This window comes from Dreissena polymorpha, chromosome 3 (assembly GCF_020536995.1).
Source record: "Dreissena polymorpha isolate Duluth1 chromosome 3, UMN_Dpol_1.0, whole genome shotgun sequence".
NCBI classification, from domain to species: Eukaryota; Metazoa; Mollusca; class Bivalvia; order Myida; family Dreissenidae; genus Dreissena; species Dreissena polymorpha.
In genome coordinates, this window is record NC_068357.1 from 67144431 (window position 1) to 67168211 (window position 23781).

Sequence of the window (23781 nt, forward strand, 5' to 3'; positions counted from 1 at the left end):
ATGTAGATTCATAAAAACTACACGGTTTTGAACCGGAAAATGTTGTGGATCTTTTCTGTCTAGTTTTGCACAAGAAAAGTGGTCGTTCTTCGAGACACCTTTTATCGTATGTTTTTTTTAAGAAACTATATCTCATTTTTATACACTCACTTTGGCACGAAGCGCTGAACGTGAGCAGCTGTTATTGCTTATTGTCTGACGTATAATGATGTGTGTAAACTTTAAGTGCGTTACATTTCAAGAGGCCTCATTGTTCGCTCAAAGTGCTAATGGAAAACTTGTGTGATCACATTTTGCCGTCGTTCGCCGTCGGCATTCATCTGGAAAATCCTTTAGAAGTCACATTAATGCTCCCAAACTGTATGAAAGATGGTCAGAGCATTTGTCCCTACAAAATCTCAACGATATCTTGGACGAGTTCAAAACTTGGTCACGTGTGATAACAAGCTGGGCCAATTCAAATTAGATAAAGCGCTAATTAACAGTCTAGAATTTACATTTTCATGAAACTTTCTGAGATCATAATTATTTTCTAATGATTTATCGGCCACATTCAAAATGGTCATGGTTCGTTAAATTATGGCCACCAGAGTTTGGGGAAGTTTTCGTTATATGGCTATGGTGAAACCTTAATATTACTCTAGAAGTCAACTTTGTATTCTCTAAATGATATTGCGACGAAGTTCAAAATTAGGTCCTGTTTGTTGAAAATAATGCCCTCTAGGGGGCGATGCAGTATTTCTTATAGGTCTTTTGTGAAACTTTGTTAATAAGTCACATTTTTGGCCCAATCTTCATGACACCTGTTTATAACATTTGTTCTTATGATATATGTGCTGAGTTTGAAAATGGTCCCGGTACGTTTAAAAAGGGCTCCATGGGTAAGGTCAAATTTCAGTATATGGTCTTAGTAAAACCTCGTTAACGCTATAATAGTCACGTTTGGTCTGATCTGTTGAACACATGTCAAAGAGGGATCGGGTCAGTTGTCTTTGTATGGGTGTAGTTTTACCATGTAAGCACTATTGGAGTCACATTTATGGTCCAATCATCATGAAACACGCTCAGTAAATTAGGTTTTAATTATAGCTCGACCGAGTTCTAAAATGGATTCGAAAACATCGCAAAAGCTGCTTAGAACAGTTAAGTTTCTTCGGGTCAGAAGTAGCCCTCATGTTTGTTTAATACGAACGTCTTGAAAATATCTAGGCTTTGTTCGAAACTGGGTCATGTGTGTCCAAACACTGTCACCATCTCTTTTTAGAAAATAAAAACACACTTGTTGCCATTATATAAGCCACATTTACCGCTCAATCTTGGTGAAAATTTGCCAGAATGTTAACATTGACAATATCAATGACAAGTTGACATTTTGGTCTTAAAGGGGCCTTTTCACAGATTTTGGCATTTTTTAACTTATTCATTAAATGCTTTATATTGATAAATGTAAACATTGGATCGTAAAAGCTCCAGTAAAAAATCAAGAATAAAATTAAAAAAAGGAAAATAACATTGCCCGGAGCAGGTTTCGAACCAGTGACCCCTGGAGTCCTGCCAGAGTCCTGAAGTAAAAACGCTTTAGCCTACTGAGCTATTCCGCCGAGTACACACACTTAACGTATTTTATACATTATATATGCAATCTTCGTAGTTGCACAAAATTTAACGACAAAAACAGAACTCTCCAAATTATTCAATCGTTACGCGTTGCAACGCTTTATAATTTTTAGGTTTTAAAATCGTCAAAAGATTCATATAATGGCTATATAAGAGCATGGTAATTGTTCAGTATTACTGTTTCCTCACAAATATCATAACTAAAACCAAAATTTGCGAATCTGAAACAACTTTTTTCAATTTTGTAAATTTACCAAAGCGTGAAAAGATCCCTTTAAACAAAGTCACCAGATCAAATCGTACGAAAACTTGTTACCACTTGAGAAACGTTAGTCGCACTGGGCAAACCAACTACGCACAATAATTTTATAAGCAAATTAATCAAAATTGGTACACAAATACAAACGTGTGTGCTTTTTTCTAACACCGTAATCATATATATTACAAACAAAGTCTTGTTAACGTTTTGCAGTTTGATGCCAACGTTAAAATGGTCGTTGATTGGATTCTGCAAACGAAAGGTCATTTGACCGCTGTAACCACAACTCCCGACATGTATGGAGACGATGACCTGCATTTCTTCTGAGACATGTATTTGGGGATCTTAGGAGCGAGCCGGACAAGTACGGCGATATGCCCTACACATAAGATCAATGTCATTTGTATTTGAGATAACACGTAGTATGCAGATATTGCTTTCGATGTCTTATTTTATCGTGATTTAACGATGCTGGTATTAACTGAATGAAGGAAGCATGGTACATTGGTTTGCTTCCTCGCTTCGGTCTTCTTTCTGATCACTAGATAAATTTCCGTTTTCAGTAATTTTATTTCTTTCCGCTTTCATCCGCCGTTCACACATATTTTGGAAAATGTTTGAGTTTTAGTTCGAAAAAAAATATATATTTCTCTGTATGATTATTGAGGTTTTAGCTATGAATTATCTTCGATTTGCATTTAAGCTGTTTCTGTAATCTGACTCTTTTGAGTGCAACGGTTCAAAAGCAGACAAATAGTCTAAAATGTTTAGCCTTATCGCTCTATTAAGCCAATAGTCTACTGATCGCCAATGAAAACGTTCATAAACACGGCTTTCTGCGCATTTTGAGCGCACTTTCAATTAGCCTGAAGCTTTTTCGGCATAGCTGTTTAACCCAGCGTTATACCTTGGCTTACATTTGTAAGCTTCCAATAAAATATGGAAAAAATGCCAGTAGGCCTGAAACTTTTAGACATAGAAAACGTTAAATCTACAAACAGTTATAACATTTACATTAATAGGTAACTGAAATGACTTTCTATTTGTGATGGTTAAGGTATGAACAAAAATACACAAGTGCGTTTTGCAACGATGTTACCTGCGAAGTCAGCATGAAAAAATTGTATCTCTATTGAAAAGGCTTGATGGATAAAACAGTTTCACGCTCAACTCTCGTAATCAATACAGTTTGCCCCTTTATATTGATATATTTTTATATTGTTATCGTCTGAGCGGTCTCATCATAAGTAATTACTACTATATTGCATTCTGTGAACTAGCATATTTTAGATAGTATTGCTGTTCCCTATCGTGCTATTCGTTTGAACCGAAATAGTTGAGTATTGTTTTCGAAATTTACTGTTAAACATGTACAAATATATCGTTTTAAACAAGCCATCGTTCTATCAGTGGAATAGGAACCTCAATTTAATGCCTTGCATTCCATTCGGCAAGGTATCAAGGTCAGCTCGTGTTAACGTGAACTGGAATTTTATTTTAGATACATCATAATTGAAGTTAATCGGCTAAATCATTATGATATGTCAATAATAGATTAATAATGTGTTATAAACAATTTCTTGATAGGAACTATGTTTGATAAATTTAATACGAAATATTACACCATATTGACCAATTTATTTAGCATGAGCGCGATGATTACCGATACCATAAATATTCAAATCAAATAACAATGTCTGTCAAACCACTAAAACAGATCTGTTCAAAGAACGCGCGTATAATTGTGTCAAATACAGTAGACTCTCTGTAAACCGGACGGTCTCGGGACCGGCATGATCGTCCGGTTTCCAGAGTGTTCCGGTTTGCCAAGAGTATGCATCGCCGAGTGCCTTCAGAGATGGTTTTGGTTGAGCAGTTGATTCCGTGATGAGCTTTATCTTATCCTTTAACGTAAGCTCTACGCGTCTGCGTTTAGCTGGAGGCTGCGACATTTTAGATGCGTTCGAAATTAGTAAACGGCAATGAATGAATTTGCATACAGATAGATGGATATTTAACAGTCATATTTCTTACAGTTTATCTGACAAACAAACAGACAACCATTTCAGCGTTAAAAACATGGCTATAAGATCTTTTAAAATACCCTAGAAGATCACAAGAAAGTGATCGTCGCAACGGCATGCATTTATTTTTTAATTAAATTGTTTAGCATAGGCGATAATAAATAATTAATTAAACGATCGAGTCAATCACTTTTTGGTGTTACCGCACGTCTATTATAGACATTCACAGTTTGTTTTACTTTACTTAATCGGACTCCCATAGCGCGGTAACGACTTGACACCTTTATGGTATGTTTAATCCGATTATCGATAATTGCGCGAGCAAAATGTGTGACACCGCACTCGCTGTGCTGACTAGGTATTGTTATTTTCACGCCTTGGGCATCTTGAGAATTTAGACCGTCCGGTATACTCAATGTATTTTACGTTGAAAATGACCAAATTTACGGAGATACCCGTCCGGTTTCCGGTTTTCAGAGAGTTCGGTTTATTCAACATTTTTTAAAAAAGAAATAGAAGGAGAAAATACGGGACGGGCCCGACCGTCCGGAATCGGGAGAGTTCCGGTATTCAGAGAGTCCGGAATTGGCAGAGTCTACTGTATGTTTGAATGATTAGCGTGTGGCCGGTTAACCTATTTTTATGCCCCACTTCGAAGAAGAGGGGTATATTGTTTTGAACATGTCGGTCGGTCCGTCGGTCGGTTCGTCGGTCTGTCCACCAGATGGTTTCCGGATGATAACTCAAGAACGCTTAGGCCTAGGATCATGAAACTTCATAGGTACATTGATCATGACTGGCAGATGACCCCTATTGATTTTCAGGTCACTAGGTCAAAGGTCAAGGGCACAGTGACTCGAAATAGTAAAATGGTTTCCGGATGATAACTCAAGAATGCTTAGGCCTAGGATCATGAAACTTCATAGGTACATTGATCATGACTGGTAGATGACTCCTATTGATTTTCAGGTCACTAGGTCAAGGTCAAGGTCACAGTGACTCGAAATAGTAAAATGGTTTCCGGATAATAACTCAAGAATGCTTACGCTTAGGATCATGAAACTTCATAGGAACATTGATCATGACTGGCAAATGACCACTATTGATTTTCAGGTCACTAGGTTATTTATCTTTTGTATTCCTGTTTTGTATGCTTTGATATATGTTCAATACTATCTTATAATGCGAAATACGCTAAGAAATATAGCACAACACACCGTAATTAATTTGTGTGTGATGCATCTAAGAACTGCGTTGAAAACACCATTCAAGTGCTAAAGATGATCGCAACGATGTGTGAACAAGTCGGTAATAGCATGCAAGTGAAAATGACGAGTGAAGTATGCTATAGCAATCGAACCACATGCATATGCTTCGAGGCAGAAAAAGTGAATTATATAAAATTATTTGTTTGCCTCGAATTTTTTATAGTAAAGGATAAAATTATGCGATGCTGATTCAATCTGCATAATGATATTATCAACTTGATTGTATATATACTTATGGTTATTCAAATAACCGCGTTTTACTTCATATATGTCGTTTTCTGCTTATCATTAATTTACATTAATTCAGACAATAAAAGTGTGCTCAGTACACCTTCATTGCGTAAGTTAAACATATAGAACGATAAGTTAACACTAAATGTTAATAAACTTTTTAAATCTTGAAAAAAAGATTGTTTGATTGTTTGAGTGTTTTCTTACTGTCACGTATAGATCGGTGACATTTTTTCAAAAGTATAGTATTTCGTCAGCATGTATGAGGTGTAGGTCATACACCTTTTTATTAAATCCTATGTTTGACATTATTATTCACACGAATGTGGTGATTTACATACAAAATAAAGTGGTTACAATAAAAGCACATTATTTTTTGCACACTAGATGATGAATTCTAAATTCAACGATGCAGACAACTGAAGTGTTTTGTTTTCTATTTCCAACCCAAGCCACTTTACTTGGGGCCTGTAAGTCCGTCACATATAGAACAGTACACGGAACAGCGCACATCGCTTACAAGTAGGTTACTATATTGGAAGCTATCGTGCATTGAACTCCAAGAAGTAAGAACAAATGTAGTAAATAGTTGATTATTTCTTTAAACATTAAATGCCCAAGCATATTATATGAGTTATACAACGCGATTACAATGATACGAGTATGTTAAAAAAACATATTTAAAATAACGAGATATATAGCAAACAATGAATGTTTCCATTTGACCATGAGGCACTGTTTCTTGTTTGCTTCTTTAAACTATTAACCACTCAGCCTGAAATTATTTTGTTCGTGGGTGACATGTCGCAGGCAACGTTATACCGATACAAACTGTTAAATAAAGCTAAATAATGTTCCAATAATGGATTGAAAATCTTTATGATTGAATCCTTTAAATGCGCAAATTCGCCAGTTGTTGCATAAGATAAGATGCTTCGATTCAAGTCAGTAAATCGACTGTTAACCTCATCGTTTTTTTCTAAATAAAATTCTCATCTGAGTCTTCTCGGCAATCGACATAGTATTTTTGTTTTATTTAAATGCTTAAACTCTCTATCTGTGCACTTGTGTTAGTCGTATATGCAGACCTGTTTGCTGTAGCAGCACATGAACATGGATCTTTTAAAACATTATTCAAAGTTTGTTTTAAAAGCATACCCGTCTTACAGTCACTAATATAGATGTCATTATCAAGTGCTCCGCTTGTTTCGATCTTGTAACAACCGCCATCTAGATTGTCCTTATCCGAGCAGACATATCTTTGGTAACTATTTACATCCCCTTGGGGTTCTGATTGATTCGATACATTTCCACTGTGTTCGGTGTTTGGAAGGGTAATATTCGACATCTGTTCTGGATGTGTGACATATTCTGTGTATACTGCGCCAGCATGTTAATCTTCATCCATAACTGCAAGATGGTAAGCCGTTTTAATACTATCGTCTCTGATTGTTGAAGAATGTTTTTACAGAACAGCGACACAATTTTCATTGCGAGATAACCCCTGATCAATAGCAACTTCAAACGTGTATGATGGTGTTGATTTCAAACAAAGGTGTTGTTCATATTTCATAGGGCCTTGTTCGTTCCATATTGCACTTCCAGCAATCTCTGGATCTCTTTCAGGAGTACCTTTACTCGTGTAACAGCAAACCGTACTGTCTTCATTCAAACAAAAACACGCTCCGTCTTGAGCCGTTTCCACATTCGTACCAGTCAATGAATGATTTAAGTTATTTGATGCTTTCAGCTTGATCTGTAATGACATATATTGTTTTGATTTATTACATATACATGTGTTTTTATGTACGACTATGCACATGTTAGAATTATTAAGTCAATTGTGCGCGCAACATAGGTGAATACTATTTCGTTTTAATTTTCAAAATATAAGCGCGTTTACCATTAATGAAGACTTTTCATCTTGTTGTTCCAACACATCTTCTTCAGCTGATGAACACGAATCAAAGTTCCTCGGACGTGGAATACAAGGTAAGTAAATTGGATGTTCAAGTCTGTCTTCAACATTTCCATTTTCGTCGTCTCTCCAAATCGAATCGATGTTCGCCTAAAATAAAAGACTTATTTTAACTTCATGTAGTCATAACAGATTTTTTTAGAATCAAATATATTGCAACAAAATACCTTAAAGAACACGATGAAACAAATATATGCTCACATGTGTGAGAGACATGATTATGTTTTGTTATGCTATTACAAATATTGGGCCGTCATACGATGTTATTATTTTTATATTAAAGGATATATGCTATCCGATTAAAATTTACCTCAAACGAAGGTCTTGCACAGTTATCGTGAGTGTATGTTGTGATAGCATGGTTAGGAATGTCATTACACGCTACCATGCTGTAATCGCCAATGTAGGCAGGTTGACAACGTTTGGAATTCAGTGAATGAGTGTTGTCGCCCACTAGTTGAACAGAAGTTTCGCACGACTGACATAGCAAACTTTCGTCTGAGCAGTCGTCCACTAGTGTTGTATTCGAATCAGTCTAGAATATATATAAAACAATCATACAGTGGAATGCATAAAACAATCTTATTATACTTAATGGCGATTAAACACTTATGAGCTTATAGTAAACCGCCTAGACCTACGTTTAAAAAGATTTTGATCGCGCTGATTTTCAAATTATTTCAATATATAAGATTGAAAGAGAAAGATTTTTCAATCTTCAAATAAGAATATTACACAATTTAACACCACTACAAATAAAAATTAACAATTACCTCAATTTCTGTCAAAACAGTGCCGTTATCCGATGAAGGTGTGGAGTCTGTAGATACGACCATGTTTTCTGGTTGTTCACAAACTGGAAAAGATGAATATGATGAAAAATGTATCTTGTAAAGAATCAATTGTATTGAATATTGGAATAACTTAGTAAATATAATATTTCAAAGCATGTTTGGAAATTACAATGAGTCATACATAAATACAATATATTGTATATTGTATTTTATTTTTGAATTAAAATTAGTCGAAATTATCGATACTGAATAAGAAACTATACAACATAACACATGTTGTTTTTTTTATTAAATTTGATTGCCTAAACCTCTCACCTGTTTGCCATCCCAAGTGACTCTAAAATATCGAAATAGAAAAAAGTCATTAATGTGGTCTGGATTTTGTTGTATTATGGTATAATGCTTACATATATATTGAATTTCACACAATCACTGATATTTCTTAAGTTTCACTTACATGTTAATGGATATTTTCTGTTTTTTGTAATATACAATACGTGCATAAGCAAGGGTCAAATGCGATCTTTCTTAAAGTGATACGCTCTCTTTTAATATGTACATACCCTTTCTCAAAGATAAAGTTACACTGGGTCTTAAATTGAAGTTTGATGTCATCAATATGAATCACATGTCGGCCATGCTATATCATCATACATGACTATTCACGCCATCCTACTAAATTGATCGTTATGTAATAAGTTTGTCTAAAAAAATGCATAATACTTACTGTTGTGATGTCTGTTTTTCTTTTCACATAGTTCTTTATCTCTGGCAAGGCTTTCCGTAACCTGAAATATAATAGCTTTACTAAGTTTTAAACAATAGTACATTGAACAGCATAGCACAACATATAAGAAAGAAGTAAGAAGGAAAACATAGTAATTTACATGATTTTTGACGTAATATGCCATACAAGTAAAATACTGTGTCATTATTACACTGCCTTTTTATTTCTGGATTATTTTGTTATGTTGCCGCATATCGAACAAAGTTCTGTATACATGAACAACGATGGTTTTATGGATCTTTGAACAAACATTTATCCAGCACATTTATGTAAGTTTTCAATTCAACTATCTATTCTCGTCAACTTACAGACAGCTCATTAAAAGTACGAACATTCCCACAATAAATGCTCCAACAATGCCAACCAACAGTGACGATATGGACTCTGAAAACATAATACAATAATGACATTTATGTTGTTGATATAAGCCCTGCACATAATGTTAGGGACTGGGTGTTCCTAAAGATGAATATGTTTTTATCGCTATGAATTGATTTGTAGCAATATTAGTAAACAAATATTTATATTTACTATATTGAACAGATATACTTATTTACTATACTTTGGAAAAATAGTATTAATCAAGCGAAAACAAAAACAATATATACAATGACTTAATACGATTTGATTTTGAAATTATTATGCGCTTAAGCTACCTTCGGGAAGTTGCAGAACAAACGGTTGCCCGTACAATCCTGACCCTACGTGGTTAACTCCTCGTACGCACACAACATACGTTGCTCCTGACTTTAATTGAGCTATGGTTATTTCTGACTTCAAGTAGTTTGCTGTATAATTAGCTGGTGTTTTTTCTGTAAATAATAAACCATACATGGATATCAACACAGTTTTTACAATTCATTAGTTGCTTTAGTTTTTCAAAAATTCTGTCTGAGTTCAACAAGTATATGCTGAGGTTATGTTTGTTGTTAAATGCGACATATCAAACATATATACTTGCGCCAAAGCTTTATTTTTGTTCTTACAGTTAGAAGTTTAGGAGCTTTGTTATATGATGATATCAATATGACTTGCTCACTGAACACGGTACGAAGACTGATTCTAACATAAATACTGACCTAAAGGACAAGCCGAACCAGGGGTGGTAACTTCGCTGTAAATCACTTGAAATGCGCTAGGTTTACCCCCTTGATTAACCTGTGGGAACTCGTGATTCGATATCTTGACCGTCATCGATGTCTTGGCATCCGTAGATATTGAAACTTGGTAATTTAGCTGTGCCGGCACTGCAAGTCATTGAATATTATTTCGATGGCATTCATATGCTACACATTTTGTATTGGTAAATAACCGTCTATTTTTTTCAACAAGGTATTTGCACTGACATTTTTTTCAACAAGGTATTTGCACTGCCAATAAATGCAATTGAACAGAAAACTGATAGCATGCTTTTGTTCACGAATATAATGACAGTTGTATTTGAACATAATCACTACTGTTCTTATTGAAATAACACTAAATAAATGAGTTCATACAAAATATAGTTTATTTTTATCTTATTGATTGTTGCATGTTTTGTCTTATTATATCATCTCGTAAATTATTCATGAAATACAATGGGGACAATTTTACTTGCAAACGAGTTATTATCTTGACGTGAGCTCATGGTTTATTTAAAGCCAGCCTCATTTTTTAATTATTCAACTTTGCGATATAGCCAATGAAGTAATTACTATTCGTAATAACGCATACCAAACCATTTATTTGTGCACAAGTACAGAATAACTTACAAGCATTGTAGTTTCCATAGCGATATTTGTCCCACACCATGCCCCCAGTTCCATTACTGGTTGCTATGGAGACAGCATAGCGCATGCCTGAGACAGCATTGCGCATGCCTGATGGGTCACCAGTATTGTTAAGCCAGTGATGGACCGAGCCGTTACAAAGTCCGTCTATTGTGTCATTCGTCTTCCAATTTAAAGTCTGAAACCAGTTGTGATACAACAAACCTAAGTTAAACTATATTTACAATACGTTGACTGCAGTTTTTGTTTTTTTCTATTTCAGCTTTGCAAAAAGAGGAAATATTAACTTGCTGCTGTTAAATTGTAACAGTTTTTTATTGCTTGATCGAAAATGGAAAGGTCGCTTTAATAGACACATTTTATTTGATTTGAATGTTTTAAATAACACAAGTATTTATAAAGTCAATTTGTATGAGTCAAAATCGACAAGCCCGTCATCAAACGTTTTTCGAATATAAAATACGAAACAATGATTAGGTTCTAACGGAAATTTTGTATAAATATGGACATTTGCAAGCACGTTAAAAGTCGCACATAAAAAATCGATTTCAACGAACGTAATGATTAATATTTATTGATAAAATAATAAACATACACTCTATTTGAAACAGCACAAAACAAATTTCAAAATTAGTGTGTGCAGTCTATTTGTAATAAAGACAAATTCGCCAAGCCTGTGATAAAACGTATGCGGAAAACTCATATGAAACAATTATTGAATATTATTGGAATTTAAAAAAAATATATACAAGGGTGCATGTATAAACGTTGCAACTCTTTCTAAACGTATCTTTAATTTCAAACTAGAGCTTTGTCACAGACGTGACGAATACATCCACATGCCGCATTGACACAGAATATTTTGCATGTTGTCTTTACAAAAAACAGCGGGCACCATGCTCAATGTTTAAAACGTATTAAGTGACCCCGTGACCTGGTTTTTGACCCTGCATTGCCCATGTTCGAACTTGACCTACACATCATCAAGATACAACTTCTAACCAAGTGTGGTGAAGACCAGATGAAAACTACTTAGAGTTAGAGAGCAGACACCATGCTGAAAGTGTAAAACGTACTTAGTGACCATGTGACCTAGTTTTTGACCCGGCATGACCCATATTCGCACTTGACCTAGACATCATTTAGATACAAATTCTGACCAAGTTTGGTGAAGATCGGATGAAAAATACTTAAATTAGAGAGCAGACACCATGCTCAAATTTTAAAACGCAATAAGTGACCCCATGACCTAGTTTTTGACCTGCCATGATCCATGCTCGAACTTGGCCTAGACATTATCTAGATACAACTTCTGACCAAGTTTGGTGAAGATTGGATGAAAACTACTTGAATTAGAGAGCGGACAACATGCTGAATGTTTAAAACGCATTAAGTGACCCCGTGACCTAGTTTTTCACCCTGCAAGGCCTATGTTCGAACTTGGCCTAGACATCATCTAGATACAACGTCTGACCAAGTTTGGTGAAGATCGGATGAAAACTACTTGAATTAGAGAGCGGACACGGACAGACCGACCGACAGACAAGCTCACTCCTATACACCCCCTAAACTTCGATTAGTGGGGGTATAATGAAGAGGTATTTTATACTAATCAAAACTAATATAGCATACAAACCTCACAATTAGCAAGTCTAATATCATCACTTTCTCTGTGGGATTTGCACCAGTAATATGTGACGTTGGAGATGGCATTACAAAGGTCACTTGGTGGTGACCATTCCAATATTACGCCGTCACTCGCTTCCTGAACAATCACAACTTCTACTCGAGCTCTGGATACTAAAAATACAGATGTCGATTTATGTTATAGATAAAAAATATATCACTTCCTAAATACGTTTCACAAATGTGATTTGTTTACCAGTCAGAACACATCGTAAACGTCTTGCAAACCCAACTTTGCATAGAAATAGACGCATTGTTTGTGTGTAGATGCAATCCTTAACATTCACTCATTTCGTAAATTAATAAAAACAATAATCAGTTGTGTATTCCCCTTAATACGTCGTGTAGTCACGTTTTCATAAGAAACTTTGAAACATAATGGGGTTGTACCTTTCTTCCAAGGCCCCCACGTCACGTTAGAAGATCTAGGAGATTCACCACCAACATCGTTGACCAACCGCACATTCACAAAGTAATCGCCTAATCTGTTCAAACACGTTGTTAAGAACGGTGTCATCGACGTGCTTGTTGTTATAGTTTTCAAGTTTTCTATGTTGATCTTGTAGCTATCGTTCTTTCCCCGCAAGTATTTGACGTGGGGATTCTAAAAAAGCATGTCAGTGTGAAAATCTAAGATAGAACGCACTTTGAATTAAGGTATACGTGCAAATGTAAAACACGTGCTGATGACTTACTGACGGAACTTTAATGCATAATTTTCTCGCTATTTTATCAGCATCTGCGTCATCAGGAGGACGCTCTTATTTGCAGCATGCTAGACTTTGTTCACGGCGACAGATCGTTAGGCATAAATAACACATAGATAAACACGGATAGCTTAGCGATATCAATTACAACCAACTTAAAACTACATTAATAACGGTTTATTTATTTTAACCTATATTCGTAAAGTGCTAGTTTTATTGCTCCATTTCAATGTTCTTTTCCACATTTACCTTCCAGTAGAATGTCACATTTACAAAGTCCTTCTCACAGCTTTGCCCGACCTCGTTCACAACAAAGCCCCCATCTGCCATAGTTGGAGCCTCTGTCGGAGCTACAACAGGCCAACGCGGTATTAGTGTACTTATAAAAGTAAGGTGCATTCAATGTCAACATTAAGTATTGTTGCAGACCTTTAGGATATTAATTCTACTTCTGGAAAGAAAATATATATACATTGCTTCCATTTATTGCTATATAAATTTTTGATATGCTGTTTCACTAAACAAAAATAGGGATCTGAACACTTTAAGTTTATAATGAAAATGTGTATATTCATGTTGATGCCAATCATGTCTTGTTTCATACGTGTCACCACACTATTTACCTGTGGCAGGAGTGCTGACGGTCACCACCCTATTTACCTCTGGCAGGAGTGTTGACTGTTAGCACAACTGTTACTGTACCCTATTTACCTGTGGCATGGGTGCTGACTGTCACCATCCTATATACCTCTGGCAGGAGTGCTGACTGTCACCACCCTATTTACCTCTGGCATGAGTGCTGACTGTTAGCACAACTGTCACTGTACCCTATTTACCTGTGGCAGGAGTGCTGACTGTTACCACCATATTTACCTGTGGCAGGGGTGCTGACTGTCACTGCACCCTAATTACCTCTGTAAGGTGTGCTGATTATCACTGTACCCTATTTGCATGTGGTAGGAGTGCTGACTGTCACCACCCTACTTGCCTCTGGCAGGAGTGCTGTTACTGTACCCTATTTACCTGTGGCAGGAGTTCTGACTGTCACTGTACACTATTTACCCCTAGCAAGGATGCTGACTGTCACTGTACCCTATTTACCCTATATCAGGTGTGCTGATTGTCACTGTACCCTATTTACCTCTGGCAGGAATTCCGACTGTCAATGTACCCTATTTACCCATAGCAAGAGTGCTGCCTGTCACTGTACCCTATTTACCCCTAGCAGAGGTGCTGACTTTCACTGTACCCTATACCCCTAGCAGGAGTTCTGACTGTCACTGTACCCTATTTACCCCTAGCAGGAGTGCTGACTGCCACTGTATCCTATTTACCCCTAGCAGGAGTGCTGACTGTCACTCTACACTATTTATCCCTAGCAGGAGTTCTGACTGTCACTGTACGTTATTTACCTCTTTAAGAAATGCTGACTGTCACTGTACCCTTTTTACCTCTGTCAGGTGTGCTGACTGTCTCTGTACTTTTTTTTACCTCTGGCAGGAGTGCTGACTGTCACTGTACCCTATTTACCTCCGACAGGAGTGCTGACTTTCACTGTACCCTATTTACCTCTGACACGAGTGCTGACTGTCACTGAACCCTATTTACATGTGGCAGGAGTGCTGACGGTCACCACCCTATTTACCTCTGGCAGGAGTGCTGACTGTCACCACCCTATTTACCTGTGGCAGAAGTGCTGACTGTCACCACCCTACGTACCTCTGGCAGGATTGCTGTCTGTCACACTGTACCCTTTTTACCTGTGGCAGGAGTGCTGACAGTCACCACCCTATTTACCTGTGACAGGAGTGCTGACTGCCAAATGTACCCTATTTACATCTGACAGGGTTGCTGTCACTGTACCCTATTTAACTGTGACAGGAGTGCTGACTGTCAATGTACATTATTTACATCTGGCAGGAGTGCTGTCACTGTACCCTATTTACCTGTAGCAGGAGTGCTGAATGTCACCACCCTATTTACCTCTGGCAGATGTGCTGTCATTGTACCATATTTACATGTGGCAGGAGTGCGCTGACTGTTACCACCCTATTTACATGTGGCAGGGGTGTTGACTGTCACTGTACCCTAATTACCTCTGGCAGGAGTGCTGTCACTGTACCCTATTTACATGTGACAGGCGTTCTGACTGTCACTGTACCCTATTTACCCCTAGCATGGGTGCTGACTGTCACTGTACCCTATTTACCTCTGTCAGGTGTGCTGACTGTCACTGTACCCTATTTACCTCTGGCAGGAATTCTGACTGTCACTGTACCATATTTACCCCTAGCAGGAGTGCTGCCTGTCATTGCACCCTAATTACCCCTAGCAACGATGCTGACTGTCACTGTTTTCTATTTACCCCTAGCAGGAGTGCTGACTGCCACTGTACCCTATTTACCCCTAGCAGGAGTGCTGACTGTCACTGTAAGCTATTTACCTCTGGAAGGAATGCTGATTGTCACTGTACCCTATTTACCTCTGTCAGGTGTGCTGACTGTCACTGTACTTTTTTTACCCCTGGCAGGAGTGCTGACTGTCACCACCCTATTTACCTCTGGCAGGAGTGCTGACTCTCACTGTACCCTATTTACCTCTGACAGGAATTCTGACTCTCACTGTACCCTAGTTACCTCTGGCAGAAGTGCTGACTGTCACTGTAGCCTATTTACCTGTGTAGGAGTGCCGACTGTCACTGTACCATATTTACCTCTGACAGGAGTACTGACTTTCACTGTGCCCTATTTACCTCTGACAGGAGTACTTTTTTTACCCCTGGCAGGAGTGCTTACTGTCACCACCCTATGTGCCTCTGGCAGGATTGCTGACTGTCACTGTACCATATTTACCTCTGACAGGAGTACTGACTGTCACCGTACCCTATTTACCTCTGGCAGAAGTGCTGACTGTCACCACCCTATGTACCTCTGGCCGGATTGCTGACTGTCACTGTACCATATTTACCTCTGACAGGAGTACTGACTGTCACTGTACCATATTCACCTGTGGTAGGAGTGCTGACTGTCACCACCCTATGTACCTCTGGTAGGATTGCTGACTGTCACTGTACCATATTTACCTCTGACAGGAGTACTGACTGTCACTGTACCATATTAACCTGTGGCAGGAGTGCTGACTCTCACCACCCTATTTACCTCTAGCAGGACAGCTGACTGTCATGGTACCATATTTACCTATGGCAGGGATGCTGACTGTCACTGTACCCTATTTATCCCTAGCAGGAGTGCTGACGGTCACCACCCTATTTACCTCTTGCAGGATTGCTGACTGTCACTGTACTATATTTACATGTGGCAGGGTAGCTGACTGTCACCACCCTATTTACCTGTGGCAGGACAGCTGACTGTCATGGTACCATTTCACCAATGGCAGGGTTGCTGACTGTCACTAACCCTTTTACCTCTGGCAGGAGTGCTTATTTTCACCACCCTATTTACCTGTGGCATTGGTGTTGAATGTCTCTGTTTCTGGGTCACTCCAGTAAAGATCTGAGGGAGCCTGTGAAGGTTTCACCTGCACAGTCACTGTGTAGTTGGCGTTCCCTAGCAACATGCTAACGTTGTAACGAAAGTCGTTATTAGGATTGGATGAATTATTCACTGCGCGGACATAGATCTGAAGAAACAAAATCATTCAGAAGAACATAAAAAACTAGTATGGTATTTCACAGGTGGTTAGCGTGTGGCTATGATATTAATAAGTTAAAACATCATTTTGAAAAATAAAAAAATATAACGAAAAGTCATCTCTGAAAAAAATCACATTCAAACGTATATATAACAAGGTATTCAACTCAAAACGACCCGAAAACGGATGCATCGCTTTGAACAGCCAGAACTTAATTAATTGGGCAGCGAGTTGTGTATCGTGTTTTTTCTTAAAATTTGACCCAGCATTTGTAGAACTATTACAATAACATTTACAGAAAGGAAATTCATTTCTGCGTTGAATAAGATCAAGTTCATGGAAATCGCTGCACAATTGATGCAGTTATAGCTGTTCAGAACGATGCACCCTGTTTTCGGATGATTTTGAGTTTGATACCTTGCTATATATATATATATGATAGTGATTTTTTTTTTCAGAAAAGTTGCTTCTTTATTATAATTTGATTAATTTTCATTCAAAATGATGTTTTTACTAATAAATACCATATCCACCCGCTAACCAACTGTGTGATATTTTTTTTTTCTGATTCTGTATAACAATATATGTTATATAATTTTTCATGACTATTTTTTACTTTGCCAGTTGAATGTCACATGTAACTTATTTTGCATATACACATTACATATTAAAGCATCATTTGCGGATCATGATAATATGATTGTGATATTATTGCTTAAAACAAAATATGGGGTTAACAAACGATAAAACATCACTGATAAAGCACAAGTAATATAAACATTTTTGTTTACTTCAGGGCAGCTGATAAAGCTTTTCTAAACGACCGACGTATGATTGTTACAGCAGTCGCCCTAGCTTTCTTACCGTCCTGTTGTCCCAAACATGCCTGTCTTGTAAGCGTATGCGGAAGTCCAGAGGGTCGAAGTCCGTCCTGCTCAGGTAAATCGGGACTTTCCAATTCAACAGCAGCGACGCATTTTCAAGCGTGGCGTTTAACGACCGCACACGACCAGGTTTCACTTAAAGTAGATCTTCGTGCATTAGACAGTAAATTAATGTAACCCGATAACATTTTTCTTTTAATCTGGTTGATATGCTGTTAGTTCGGACGAATATGTACGGTATTTAGTTTTGTTAAAGAAATTATAACTTGTTATTAGTATAACATACAATGCCGTACGTATGACAGTCGTAGAAAGGGAATGCCAAACCATTGCTGAAGCAATATCGGGTTGGTAACAAGCACGTTTATTTCTAAGAGAAATACTCGATGTGCAACTGTGAGCATAGTTCACAGTTCATATCAAATGTTAACAAATATCCGAACTGTGTGTCCAAAGGTACTTGATTTTTTTTTGGTCCTTTTATATATAATGAGCTTATTATATATATAAGGACCAAAAAAATCAAGTACCTGTGTATGTGTGCATTGTTTGATCTTTATGCTGTTGCATTGTGTTATTCAATACACCTGTGAAATCATCGTTGGATACCTTTTATCGTATTATATATATATATATAAAAGGACCAAAACAAGTACCTGTGTGTGCGTCAAGTTCATAGATAATCACTAATATAAACAAATATTATTTCATCTGTGTAGAAATCACAGTTCATCTCTGGTTAAAGAAATATTTGTATTATGTGTAGAGCACAGGGAAAAGTCTCAATTTTTACTATATACTATATATATATATATACTAGTATGTATAGTATATAGTAAAAAATCGAGACTTTTCCCTGTGGTGTAGAGTTCAGAGTTCACCAGTCTGGGTGTAACGTGTACATTAAATATCTTATCTGAACAAATATTTTAACTGTGTTTAGAATTCATAGTTCATCTCATATATGAACAAATATGCTTCCATGTTTGTAGCATTATCAGTGAATAACTGATGTAAACTAGTATTCTACCACTTGTTTAGAGTTCACATTTCATCTCTTATATGAACAAACTTTCGTACACGATGCTCACAGATCTTTCTTTAGAAAAACTTTTTTTTGCTACAAAGCAAGTCATTTAAGACGCAGAAAAAGTATCGAAACTAAGTAACTAAGTTAAAGTTCGCAGACATAATCAATTCATGCTTTAAACGAGCTAACATGCGTAATATCGCGTAATACATAATGTGTCCGCTATCAAGTATCAAATTATGAAAATAAATAGAAGATAAAATTGTTAATACTATGTTGTGATATTGTAAACGTGTTGAACATTTAACGCTGGTCATTAAGCTGAATATAGTCAAATGGTACAGGTACCTTATGCGTTATTAAACCCCCATACAAAAACTTCTTAATATTTTAATCCATTTCACATAAGCACCATACCTTATTTTAAGAAACGCCTCCTGGTATATTTTATTGTTGAGCGAGTTATCTTTTTTTTTTAAACGTCAATTGTTACCTTTTTTCAGTAAAATGACACAATTTATATTTGGTAGTAATATTTAGAGCAGCTTATGCATGAGGATACGTGTTAAAGTGTGTAATAATATTGCTGGTTAACCATATGTACGAATGATGTATAGGAAAGGAAACACCCTGGATCAAGCGCATTTTAAGTGGAATTTTCAGAAATCTTTTCACTTCAATTTTGCGATGTAAAGCATTTGAATATCGGCCTCTAATATGGAGGGTAAGTTGGTTCCTTTTTCCTAGTTCCTTTGCGAATAAGGAATAAGGAACTGTTCCTTATTCCTTATTGAAGCTTAACATATTTGATATAAGGTTTTAAAGAAAAATAAGGCATACAATTCTTAAGTAGATCAAAACAAAATAACTCGATTAAATTTACTTTATGTTTTACGTAACATATTCATGTTTCTTCTTCGCGCTTGCATAGGATTTCTTGTTTTAACCGGACCGATATTTTCTAATTAAAATACTAGCTTCACATCAACAAAACCTAAATCATATTACATTATTTAACATGTATGTGGTATAAAAATTCAATCTTGCACATTTCAACATGTTTGTTTTTATTTATAATCCAGTTCATTTTTCGCGGCTGAATAAGAAAAAAGGAACAGTTCCTTATTCAAGCCGAATAAAACTTAAACATCATTACTTAAACATCAATGAAGCAATCCTAAATTAACCGCATATAAATGAACATCATTATAGATATATATATATATATATATACACATATAGGTTGTATATCAAAAAAACTAATTACAATACATGTCTACTTAGTTTTCAGTAATGATAATCAGGGTAATTATTCAGTTTGAATAAGGAATAAGGAACTGGTTCCTTATTCGTTATTCAAATCGAATTAGGAACTTGAATGTTCTGTCTATAAATCAAAAATGAACCAACGAGACGAATAAATCAACGAAAATTCTTGTGAATGTAGGTCGGGTATAAAATATATTAATTGCAGTACATTTCTACATTGTTTTATATAATGATAGAATAGTTCCTTATTCGGTTTTAATACGTAATCTTATTCAAATCGAATAAGGAACTGGCATTTTCTTAACTAACAAATAAATTAATATGAATAAAGGGACGCATAAATCACTGTAAATGTAGGTTGGGAATAATTTTTTTTATTTATTTCCTCCTTTTTTTTAATTCTCTTTGTAATGATAACCTGGTGCCTTTTTCGCGGCTTGACAAGGAAAACGTAGCCAGTTGCACTATCTAAACTTGTGACTGAAAACCACCGAGAACAGCGCTTTTTTATTGGTTACTTTTATGTGATCCAGCTTGGATCTCGTGTCCACATTAAAAGAAAAACCACAAGCGTCAAAACAAAGACCTATAAAATACAAAATGACATGCATATAGATTTGAAGTTAAAATTAAACAATGTCATTTTGCGGTATTTACCTATTGCAGAAGTGCTCACATTCCAATGCCGACTCCAAAACGATGTGTTTTGAGTCTCGACTTTAATACGGATAAGGTAGTGCGACGTGGCGCGGTTAAAGGTCCAGTTAGATCTTTCCATGACGCTGTCCCATGCACACGTGAACGCCGCGAGATTGCATTTCCAAGGAGGCAGCGCCGTCCAATCTCGGAATGGCTTGCTGAAAAACAGAATAACAGCATGGACGTTTAACATGGGATAAAACGATTCAACGTCAATCTTATATAAATCAAATGAGATAACTAGTTGTTTGAAACCTAAATCATTTTATAAGCTGTGCATCTTTTAATAAAACGCATACAAATAACTCATGCATATTATGGATCTGTATCATGATCGGAACGTGCAGATTTAGAAGATAACATTAGAGGTAGTTTTTGCTATTTTAATCTACTAAATCACGTGTCACTTGGAGGTGGCTAGTTTCGCCTTTTGTATTGGTCTTTGGTGAGGAATATTTATATAACTTACATAATGTATCGACGTTACTAGATAATACTATGAGATTTTCAGTTTCAGAGATGGAGGTTTTGAAAACTAAACCCTTAGAACATTTTCCCATCGAACCAATTCATGTGTTTCACGGGTCCCTTTACTATCACATGAAAGTTATTAAGATGGATACAAGGCCGTTATTAAACCGCTGGTGGTTTAGAAGACAACTACATGTATACAATATTTAATGTCAAATAACCTATAGCCATTGCGGTTTCGGAGGAAACAAAACCACTTTCAATTTGCTTTTAAAGTCTACGCCAACTATTGGGCCCACATCAACGTGAGCTTTGACCGACCCTTGGGTAATGATTACCATCTTGAGGTTGTCACATACGAAAATATTTCATCTTGAAGTAAATTAAGTAAGGAACAATGGACAGATTTTTAATTGCGGGAATGGGACCCCTGTTTACAAATCTTTAAACAATTGGTAAAAAACACACGCATACAATCTCAGAACTTCTTAAAATAAACCAAATACTATCCTGTTCGAAATTTAACACGTACTTGATTATTAATTTATTATACTTTTGCAAAACAGATCTTTTGTAAAAGTTCTAACAAACCAAATGACATACTTATACAGCGATACAGCCAAAAAACAAACTTAAGTTTAAATCATGGTGACTTCACAAGTAAATGAAGACTGCACGATTAAGACGACACAGTATTTAATCCATTTAAGCCTAGTGGACTCTCCAATCCTTCTTAATTGGATCAATTTATTTCAAAAATTGGGGATGTAAATTTATTTCTATATTTAGAATATTTCTTTCGGAAATTCCTTTAATCAAACAGCGCAGACCCTGGCCGCATCATGCGGCGTCTCATCTGGGTCTACGCTGTTTGCCAAGGCCTTTTTTCTAGATCTAGCCATGAATGGGTAAATTACCGTGCAATTAAGGATTGAACAAGACCTCACTGATGCCAACGTAATTATCATATTTGTACCGCGAATAAACAATGATAACGCGTATTCGCAATGATAAAAGACAAGCCGATCAGTACAACATTAACAATGAGAATTGTTTCAGCTATACACTAAAGTATAAAGAAACGCGCGTGTGTACGTGCTAATACGTATCGATTCCACGAAAGACACGTCTGTAAATGAAGAAATAAATCAGTTGTAACCGAAACTGTGAAGTGAACTTTTTAAATCAAATGTTATCGAAACTATCAATTTATTTGTTTTTTTTTTGTGTTTTGTCGTTGTCTTTTAGGTGTAAGTGGGGGGAGGGGTTGTACAGTGTACATTGTACATGTATATCGGCGTGAATAGTGTGCGAAAATTTAATATAGAATATAAAAGCAAACATTTGAAAATAAATATGTATTATTTAAAAGAAGTTTTTGGTTAACATGAAATATCGTGTTCTAAATATTAAAAGCATTCATGTAATATCAACAACAATTTCGCTGGATTTAAGTGTGAAATACGGTATGTAGTACTTCATTCTCATTTAGTTTAATAAACGATCTTTTATTCTTGAATAAACGATATTACGTACAGAACGCATATTTTGGGAGTGGAGCTATTACCAAGTATCAAATGACGCGCTATATGGTTGTTAGGAAGATATCTGTTACGATTTTAGCGATGTTATTCAGTTTGTAGCCAGGACTATTACCTGATCGGATGATATACGAATCGATAAGATCTGAGACGATTTTTAACGATACGATACGATCAGATTTGATGACCCAGATTGACATTTTTAAATAGTTGATCATGTAAATCGTGGATTATTTTTTCGTAATTAATAAAAAAAATCAATGATTTAGCCGATTGAAAAAATGAGCCTTGTTCTGAGAAAACTGGTGTTAATGCATGTGCGTAAAGTGTCGTCCCAGATTAGCCTGTGTAGTCCGCACAGGCTAATCAGGGACGACACTTTCCACCAAAATTGGATTTTTGCTAAGAAGAGAATTCATTTAAACGAAAAATGTCATTAAAGCGGAAAGTGTCGTCCCTGATTAGCCTGTGCCAACTGCACAGGCTAAACTGGGACGACACTTTACGCACATGCATTATGCCCATTTTTCTCAGAACGCGACTCAAATTGTATTAAGATCCGAAAATACTCGAACCGATCAACTAAAATCACCACTAGAACTTCCCGATAAAGACTGCTAAATAAATAGCGTAAACATAATCGTGATTAAGACTTTAATCGTGGAACACATTCTTATAGTCGTAACCGAGCATAAGCAATCGCGCTCATTTCATAGAGACGACAGTGTTAAATGATGAGTTTATGTATTTGTTTATCCAAAGACATAGGTTATTCATTACAACATTATGAACAGTTGTGATATGTCCATTTTTTTTATTTTTTTGAGAAGTTGTGCAATTATTAATAAACTATCCCGCCATGAGTTTCCTCTACCATGTAGGTCGTGTCTTCGTGGTGGATATGGTGTCCGCATAGCGATCGAGAATTTCCTAGCTGTGATTTTTGTTCAAACTATTTTCGAAATGTTCTCATCATCTTCTTCACACAGGGTTCGACATAGGAAACGGTCCCAAATATTGTTTAATATTCTTGAGGCCTTTGGTTACATCGATTTTACATGAATACGTTTAAAATACGTAAACAGATCCGCCGGCACCTGCCTGGAGTGTGTTACA

At 36.4% G+C, this 23781-nt stretch overlaps 3 protein-coding genes across 4 annotated transcripts in view; all 3 read right to left on the bottom strand.

Moving 5' to 3' along the window:
• LOC127874575 (uncharacterized) overlaps positions 1 to 23781 on the bottom strand; it is a 207673-nt gene that overhangs the window by 34141 nt on the left and 149751 nt on the right. The gene's annotated exons all lie outside the window — the stretch shown is intronic.
• The window catches only part of LOC127874580 (uncharacterized), a 194855-nt gene that overhangs the window by 34141 nt on the left and 136933 nt on the right, over positions 1 to 23781 (bottom strand). The window lies entirely within an intron of this gene.
• LOC127874573 (uncharacterized) overlaps positions 5984 to 23781 on the bottom strand; it is an 18992-nt gene continuing 1194 nt past the window's right edge. The window contains exons 3-18 of the mRNA XM_052418962.1: positions 20612 to 20811; positions 17636 to 17790; positions 16582 to 16759; positions 13370 to 13470; positions 12804 to 13017; positions 12364 to 12527; positions 10710 to 10905; positions 10038 to 10205; positions 9615 to 9770; positions 9267 to 9342; positions 8899 to 8959; positions 8487 to 8508; positions 8151 to 8233; positions 7688 to 7912; positions 7303 to 7467; positions 5984 to 7155 (exon numbers count right to left, since the gene is read on the bottom strand). Coding sequence (XP_052274922.1) covers positions 6865 to 7155; positions 7303 to 7467; positions 7688 to 7912; positions 8151 to 8233; positions 8487 to 8508; positions 8899 to 8959; positions 9267 to 9342; positions 9615 to 9770; positions 10038 to 10205; positions 10710 to 10905; positions 12364 to 12527; positions 12804 to 13017; positions 13370 to 13470; positions 16582 to 16759; positions 17636 to 17790; positions 20612 to 20811 — 2455 coding nt within the window. The 3' untranslated portion in view covers positions 5984 to 6864. The remainder of the gene's footprint in view (positions 7156 to 7302; positions 7468 to 7687; positions 7913 to 8150; positions 8234 to 8486; positions 8509 to 8898; positions 8960 to 9266; positions 9343 to 9614; positions 9771 to 10037; positions 10206 to 10709; positions 10906 to 12363; positions 12528 to 12803; positions 13018 to 13369; positions 13471 to 16581; positions 16760 to 17635; positions 17791 to 20611; positions 20812 to 23781) is intronic.